Source organism: Manduca sexta, chromosome 25, assembly GCF_014839805.1.
Source record: "Manduca sexta isolate Smith_Timp_Sample1 chromosome 25, JHU_Msex_v1.0, whole genome shotgun sequence".
Classification (NCBI taxonomy): domain Eukaryota; kingdom Metazoa; phylum Arthropoda; class Insecta; order Lepidoptera; family Sphingidae; genus Manduca; species Manduca sexta.
Genome location: NC_051139.1, coordinates 5525885 through 5534440, shown reverse-complemented (window position 1 = coordinate 5534440; position 8556 = coordinate 5525885). Strand labels below are relative to the sequence as shown.

The 8556-nt window shown below is 34.0% G+C and overlaps 1 protein-coding gene across 1 annotated transcript; it reads left to right on the top strand.

The window, feature by feature from the left end:
• Nucleotides 1–233: 233 nt before the first annotated feature.
• On the top strand, nt 234–8058 carry LOC115446796 (odorant receptor 59a-like). Its single transcript, XM_037442962.1, has 6 exons — nt 234–348; nt 2625–3385; nt 4030–4129; nt 4847–4948; nt 7060–7215; nt 7893–8058. Exons 1-6 carry the CDS (start codon nt 241–243, stop codon nt 7962–7964), a joined length of 1299 nt encoding a protein of 432 aa, XP_037298859.1. The 5' UTR covers nt 234–240; the 3' UTR covers nt 7965–8058.
• The last annotated feature ends 498 nt before the right edge of the window (nt 8059–8556 follow it).

Sequence of the window (8556 nt, the reverse complement as noted above, 5' to 3'; positions counted from 1 at the left end):
TGTATAGGTGTTGGATGGTATTTCTACTCTTTATGGGCGGTCGTATCGCTTATTATCAGGCGAACGGCAAATTCGTTTCGTCATTCAAAATAATAAAAAAAAGTTTTTCACACTGACTTTGACAGCGGCCTATATCTATCGACTTCTGAAAAATCACTATTCACTTTATTAAAAAAAAAATACAACATTTTTTTGTTTTTTTTTTTAATAGTCTGACCCATACAGCTCTGCGTACCAGTTATGTTTACACAACTGAAAGCGCGAAGTGTCGCCGTACGCCGCGAGCGGACGTCCGCCGGCGTCGCATCGCTAATGCGCTATGCACTTAGCTCAATCACTGCTAAATGTGTAAGTAGCTTGTATCAAATGATAACGCCATTGCTGTGGGGCTTAATTCTTTTTAGTTTTGTGGGGGAGGGACGAACTAGCGAGGTACGTTTCAATTGAGGATCGGGTTGACAATAAAGTAAGGAAATGTTTAATGTGATGTTACATGCCGTAATACAAATATATTTATCGAGTAGCATTATCCTTAACTGAAACGTCTCTGGAAGTGGATGTTTCTTTACACATCAGATGTAAGACTCCATTATTCATTATGTAGAACATCACTCATTATAAGAATACTAATGTATTTGCCTAAAAAATACAATTAAATACTTAAAAATATATATGTGACGATAAATATATATCTGCGCGTGTACCTTAGAATATAACCTTACCTGGCCTTCATTGAATATAATATCCAACATGTAATATATCATGTAAAATAAGCGGAGTGATCAAGAATTTCCATTGACTGATGGGTCGGATATAACCTCTTGCACGGTTTGACGTGTACAACCCTTCGTTACACGTACATGAATTTATTGACCACGGGTTAAAGTGCTTTACCTTAAGTAATATATAAAGTGACGTTTAAACTTCTAAGGCTGAGGTAAAAATGTACTCCCTTATCGTTGAGTATAATATAAAGTTTTTACTTTGTAGCTTCATTTTACATACCATCAATTTCAAAAGGGCAGTACATCCCTAATCATGTAGGAATTATGCCAATATCAATCTAAGTAACTGCTGGACATAATAAGACTTAACATCTCATGTCTCGGGATGGCAAGCGTAGTGGAATACCAAAAAATACTTTGTAATTAAAGATGCTGGATGGTGCTTCTACTGTTTATCGGTCGTATCATTTACCATCAGGCGAACGGCAAGTTCGTCTCGTTATTCAACGCAATAAAAAAAGCAAAATAAATGTTTTCCCAGAACTGTCTTATCTTCAATTTCTTAATAAACGGTAAGAATAATATTATTATTGTAAATAAATAATTAAAAATATTGTGTTCTTTATACAGAGCTAAAGTCGGCCATAAGCGAAACTCGACTTTGGAAAGTCTATCCTGAAGGAATGAATATAGCTATTCTATTTTATTGTTATTACTTATTAGACACAAGTAAATGAATTCAGAGCGGGAGGTGAATGCAAAACGGACAAATTAAAATGATATCACTTTGATAATGTCAGAGTTTATATAAATACGAATTTCAATAAAATGTGTTTACTTTTTTCAACCATTAAAAGTGCTTTTTTCTTAAAATTTAAGTATAGTTTATTTTCATTTGAGTGCTTGGTGTAACGTAAAGCAGTAATTTGAATAAATTTCTTTTAAATAAAATATAAAAAAATACGAATGAATCTTTGAATAAATAATAATATCCATGCATTAGTATTAGGATCTTAATAATTGAAATTAAACTAATTTTCGGATTCTATCGCGGTAATTAGTGTTTTATTTTCTCCCGACGTTTCGAAGACTTTGCAGCCTTCCTGGTCACGGGGGGGACCATGAAGGCTAATTACCGCGATAGAATCCGAAAATTAGTTTAATTTCAATGTCTAACATTCGCGTAAACATAAGGATTCGAAAATACGTATAATTCTTTTAGAATATACCAACGCTTAGAAAAAAAAAACAAAACTACACATATGTTCAAAGAAAATATATGATGTAGATTTTAGTGGCATAATCATTTCCCAAGTTCCTCACAACCCCTGCAATTAAAACGCACCCGAAGGGTTGCACCGCTTTCGAAATTGCAAACACGTCCATTGTTTTAATCTACTTCTCTGTCAGTATCCAGGATATAATACTGGAAGCCTCCTAGCTTACTTTGAGCTGCCCGTCTTGAAACTTGTTCAAGTGTTGGATTTGAAAGAAAGGGTCTTGCTTCTCTGGTCGGGTTCAGGCGAGCGAAATTCGCCAGCGTATACTTGATTGAAATATTAATTTCAAGATCTCTCTTCTCATGATAGCTTAGGCGTGGCCCGTCATTTGTAATATATTGTGGTGGGAAATGTATAACTCGTCCTCATATTTTTGAATTCATTTTACTGATCAAGGGACATAGTTTATTCCCCACACTAAAGGTGGGTATATAATTACTTTATACATCATGAAATAGAGCTTAATTATGAGATTGAAGAAATACTTGAAAAATACTTAATAACACCTTTTCGTATAAAAAATTAATACTTTTAACAAGAATGAGGAACGTTTTTCATTAAAAATATCGTCGATTGTTACGTGAAAAATACACAGGTTCTTTTAAAACATATTGCGAAGATGTCGTCTTTTTGTCAGACCGATATATTTAAGCCGAATTTTTTCTTTTGGAAATGTTTTGGGATATGGGGTGGCAGGACCGAGAACAAAAATTATAAATACTATTCATTTTCATACCTCTTTGTCACGCTTTTTGTTTACAACATACTTTTAACAATAAATTTGATATACACTCCATTGAAAATCGAGTCATTAATTCGCGAAGTGATATTTTATTTCACGGAAATAGCAGTTACAGCTAAAGTTCTGATGATCCTTGTTATGCGAAGTAAAATTATTGAGGCCTTTAATTTGCTGGACTGTAAAGAGTTTCAAGGCGACGACGAAGAAAGTAAAGGGATTATTGAAACTAATAATTCATATTACAGAACTTGTTGGAAATTGTATGCTGTATTGTCAAATGTCTCATATTCCTCGCAAGTATTTGCCCCGTTATTCATAAATTTGATATGGACAGCTAAAATAGAATTACCTGTGTGTAAATATTACTTCTTAAGCGATGAAATGCGTGATAAATATTTTATTTTCTGGTTCATTTACCAGTCTTTTGGTATTTATGGCCACATGATGTACAATGTGAATGTGGATTCATTTATAGCTGGACTAATTTTAATGGCTATTACCCAATTAAAGGTTTTGAATGCGAAGTTTACAAACTTTAAATTAGAGAAGAGGCACAAGAAACGCCGGATTCTTATTCAGGATAAAATGCAAATAATGCGTCTAAATCGATATTTAAAACATTATGATTGTGTGTTGAGGTAAGTCTTTTTATTTCTTTAAACCCCTGTGCGGGAGAAGTACTAGAAATAAGAAAAGCTAACAAAGAGACTCTTGATTAAAATAAAAAAATCATCACACAATATTATCATCTTACTTTTTATTTCTCACTAATATTGTAAATGCGAATCTACGAGAAAATGTTTCAATATTTGTTAAAAGCATTGAGTTAAAAGTAAATACCGAAAAAGCTGATCGGATTTGGATAACATTTGGTACATGCATAAACCATGCCATGGACTAACACATACGTAGGCCTTTTTTTATCGGGGTAATTTGTTCCAATAGGAAATAATAGACTTTTTAAATACATGGTAATGCCATTCTAAAGGTTGCGGTACCCTTCTTTACAATGATTTAGAGACTTGTTGCGAGAGAGGCTTTTCACGTGGGCAGAATCGCGAGCAACACTTTGTATTATCATAGTTCAGATATTAGTTTTGTCACTCGTTTTCTATAAAATATACACAAAATTTACATTTTGCCTGTTCCGCCGTTCATATTTTAAACTTACTTTATATTACTTGTATAATGATTTCTTGTCTCATTCGTAAAACGGTAATGACTTACCATAGTATAATATTATTTATACATATTATAATTGTACGGATTACTTTTCTTCCAGATACTGCGCGACAATCCAGGACATATTAAGCGTTACGATGTTTGTTCAGTTTGGAATGGCTTCAGCTATTATATGTGTGGTAATGTGCGGATTATTGTTGGTATGTTTCTAACAAAGTATTATCTACATGCTTAAGCTTCTTTCAAAGTCATTTTATAATTTTCATAATGTTTTCCTATATCTTTCTTATGATTACGCGAATTTAACTTTGTATAATTATATAATGTAGGTAGATATTGTAACTTTGACTTTTCGGAGGACCAACAACTCAGTCCACCCGCGAATATAAAGGCTGCGAAGTCTTCGAAACATTGGGAGAAAATTATAATATAAAATAACGGCTTATATATTATTAACAGTAACATATTTTTTATTTATTTATTTATTCGCAAGAATCGTTGTAACAGTTACAGCTTTCACCGTTTTCACGGCATGCAAATTTATTGGTAGATAATAATTTTAATTAGAGTCTTACACTAGTTCTTATATAAACTTACAAAATATGTTTTTCAAATAAATCTTGTGGTCTTTTTTATATTTTATTAACACAGTTACCTAACCAACTTGTCAATAAGTTTGTTTATGCATTCTGGCTTGGATTTTGCTCATGATTGAACCTAGCGAACATACTTAGCACGCCTATGTACCACTTCATGGGACGAAATAGCTTATCAAACATTATTGCTGCGTTTAAAGCTTCTCCATCCTTCCTGGTTTCAGACAGCTCATATCAAAGTTATACCATTCTCGAAAATGTCTCAAAAGTAAAAAAAAACATTACATTAACAATTGAAGATTAATTGTGTATAAATTTCAGCCATCAACAACAGAAACATTCGTGTTCATGTTGACCTATTTATTTGCTATGACGATGCAAATATTCGTGCCGGCCTGGCTAGGCACACAGCTCAGCCACGAAGTAAGTAGGCTTATAATTAATTGTATATTAACAACAATAGATTTATACAAGCTCTAGCATTCGCTCGTAATTCTGCTCTGAATAAATTCTACTCCAAAGATCAAAGTAGGCCATGGTATTAGTTCAGCAGTTCTTCTGAAATAATAGTACTAGGATTAAAAAAACCGGCCAAGTGCGAATCGGACTTGCGCACCGAGTTCCGTACAACCTGTAGGTATATAAATAAAAATTCACCCATCACGACAATCGAGTCATATTTATGGTATTTCTATTGCAAAATGAAATCCATAACATTACAATATGGAAAGTTAGAGGAGCATAAATTAAAGACATAGGACTAAAAAAATTAGGTTTTAGGAATTTTTCCTTTATGTGCTTTTTTTTTTTTTATCTCAGGGAAAAACGCGTTGTCGCTACCACCACGTGGAGGTTCAGTGGAATGGTTATGTTGGTTTCACCGGTCTTACGGACCAATGTCGACACTCGGGAGTATAACATCATCCGAGTGAGCATTGGACCGAGTCCCTAACCCTTGTATACCCTACACCGGCATACCAACCAAAACCCGCGGTGGCCTTCTTCGGCGCATACGGGACGGCCCCGGGGTATCTTGTTGCACTAAGATAGCTGCTCGGAACCGTCCCAGCGCGATACCGCATTGCGGCATCTCTCTAGTTGAAGGGGGCTAAGATGCCCCCACATGCTAAATGACTCTTTTGGAGTCTACGACATCGGAGGACCTATCCGCATTGTCGTCCACCTCAGAGTCGCTGTAGTCGAACGAGAAGCCCCCCACTGCTCACCCCGCGACTCTCTCTAAGCCCCAATTAGTCGCCTCTTACGACAAGCAGGAGATACCGTGGCGGAATTCTTTAGATGCCCCGAGCCACAGGGCACTATGTGCTAAAGAACACTGCTTCATGCCAAATTTCAAGATACTACGTCGACTGGAAGTACCCTCTAGGTTTTGATTCCCTTGCGTGTAGTCGCGAGAGAAAATATGTGGCTTTAATTGCTGTTTCTCTTGATTGCGTTGACATAGAAGTTTGATTTTGTTACAGCTTAAAGGTGTTATAGACCTGAGTATTTGATATGAACTTTAAACCATGACAAAAAATCATTTCACTAATTTAAATGTTTATAATAACTAAAAAAACTTACTAAACACAAATATCTAAAAATCTTTCAATGGTTCAATCAAAACAAATAACTGGTGTTACCAATTTCGAAATAAAATTGTATTATAAGATTACTGCTGAAAATGTGACAAAAACTTTTTGATACGTTAAATTATAGTGCAATACATTACAATAATTATAATGATGAAATTATAATTAAAATAATACTAAAATCATCAGATATTCATATAATTTTTTAAGATTAATAATTTAAATAAAGAATATTACGAAGAACAAATGCTACTGTAATAGAAGTACGATTAAGACTCGGCAACCTGGCAATTTTATATAATATCTAGGAGGCAAAATCCTGGATTATTTTTCAGTACTGATTGCTATAAAAACCTACTATAGCTATATACAGGTGAGGTAGAATTTTAGCCATATTCTATCCATGAGTGTGATAGAGGCAAAAGGCTTCGTAAAACCCAACGAGAGTGAGAGTGATGAATATAATATTTTGTGTGCGTGTTTGGTATTATGAACAAAATACAAAGTGTATATTGATACGGAATGGGTGTTATAGTGTGTGATAAGGTGCTGTAGTGTATTTATAGATTCGCTCGAGGCGAACCGGTGCAGCGATACATAGCGCGGGAATGTTTTGTATTTTAAAGAAAATAGTTTTGTAATTTGACCGTAAAATTATGGTTATTGTTCTATATTCGGTTTTGTGTACTTACGTAAATAGTTTTTGCGCAAACTAGGCTTTTAGGTTTCTATGAAAGAACCACTACTTTCGACATTATAGGAATAAAATAATTCATTTAATTGTGAATGCTTTTTATTTAAATGTTAAATTTTATTTACATCTTTAGATAGTTAAGAAGGTTAATAAACGTTGTGGTCAAAGGCACCTTAAAGACGCCTTTCTGGCCCGTACAACAAAAATTTCAGTATGGCTGGTCTACACACTTACCTATAATATTCCAGAGTTGTGGGTTGGTTTTCGCCGCGTACAACTGTGAATGGATACCTCGGTCAATGTCGTTCAAACGGAGCATCATGATCTTCGTGGAACGCGCTAACAATCCGATCCAGTTGACAGGACTCAAAATGTTTCCGTTGTCACTGGCTACTTTCACATCGGTGAGTGTAATTTATTGTCTTGATTCCATTTTCGACTGTTATTTGTTAGTGAATATTTTACGTTCTATTAATTTCAGTGTAGTTCTGAGCTGTCTACATGCAGTGTCTTGACAATTGTATCTAATATAAAATATGTTACCATGTTCAACGTTGTCAATACGTAGCGCAATTTTCATCGATCGCTTTTTCGATCTGTCTCAAAAATTGACCAATCAGAAAAGTTTGTTTTGACAGGCTTTGATTTAAGATTGAAATTGGGATCATTTATTGAAAACGGTTGGTAGTCAGTCACAGTTCATATTAGATCGATGCCGCAAACGTCGTATGGATGCACGAAGTTTAATATGTTCGATTGTTTTACTGTCTTATCTGGCTTCCATGATATTTATTTTTCTAATTATGATAATAATTGTACTAAACGCTATAGTATGTTTAAACGCTTTGATAAGCAATCCTAAGTTCATAATGTGTTCATAATCTAGACTAATAGATAGTTGCTGCATTTATTTATTATTAAACTTGCATTGCTCATAATATTCCCATTAAGCAAAAAGTCACGTTAGCAACCGCTGCAAATTACACTCTTATCAAATAGGAAGCAAACTCGTTCCCGCGAGTATCTCCAGGCCTCAAGACTGCACCATTAACATACTTAACTAATTATTTTAATTTTGCAGATTATGAAAACGGCGTACTCTTTCTTTACTTTATTTAGAAATCTGCAAGATCACGAAGACGGCGTAAATTAAAACATTAATTTGGGCGGAAAATATATTAACCGTAGTTTTTTTGTTTTCACACATAAAAATATTAACGTTATATCAAATGCACATTAAAATTATAGCATACAAATTGCTTGTTTTATTTATACGGCACTAGCTTTTACTTGCGGCTCCACCCGCGTGATGAAGTTTTTCCGGGACAAATGTCGTTCTGGGATAAAAAGTTGCATATAACACTCAGGAATAACGTAGCTTCCTATTAGTGAAAAAAAAATGGGTTTACCTAATAGTTCCTGAGATAAGAGCGTTCAAATAAACTTTTCAGCTTTATAATATTAACTTATAGATGTGATGGATTTTTATTTTATTATCAATCAAAAGTCGTAAGCATTATATAAGTACCCTATTTTAATAACTACATCTTAATATAAGGATGATATTGACATATTTAGAGCCAGCAATATTAATCTCTGTAACATTGCGAACTTACATACTATCGCCTTAATTAAACGTTTTGTAGTTTACAAATTCGTTCTGTTTAACTATCCTACATTTAATAACAGCAAAAGTCAATAGCACAGCATTCCTTATGTGAAAAAGCTATAAGCTAAGCTAAGTC

Coding starts and splice junctions, on each gene's coding strand:
- LOC115446796 (XM_037442962.1), top strand. CDS start 241: ATGTTTACACAACTGAAAGCGCGAAGTGTCGCCGTACGCCGCGAGCGG. Junction 349..2,624: donor GCTCAATCACTGCTAAATGT/GTAAGTAGCTTG, acceptor CATATTGCGAAG/ATGTCGTCTTTTTGTCAGAC. Junction 4,949..7,059: donor GCACACAGCTCAGCCACGAA/GTAAGTAGGCTT, acceptor ATAATATTCCAG/AGTTGTGGGTTGGTTTTCGC.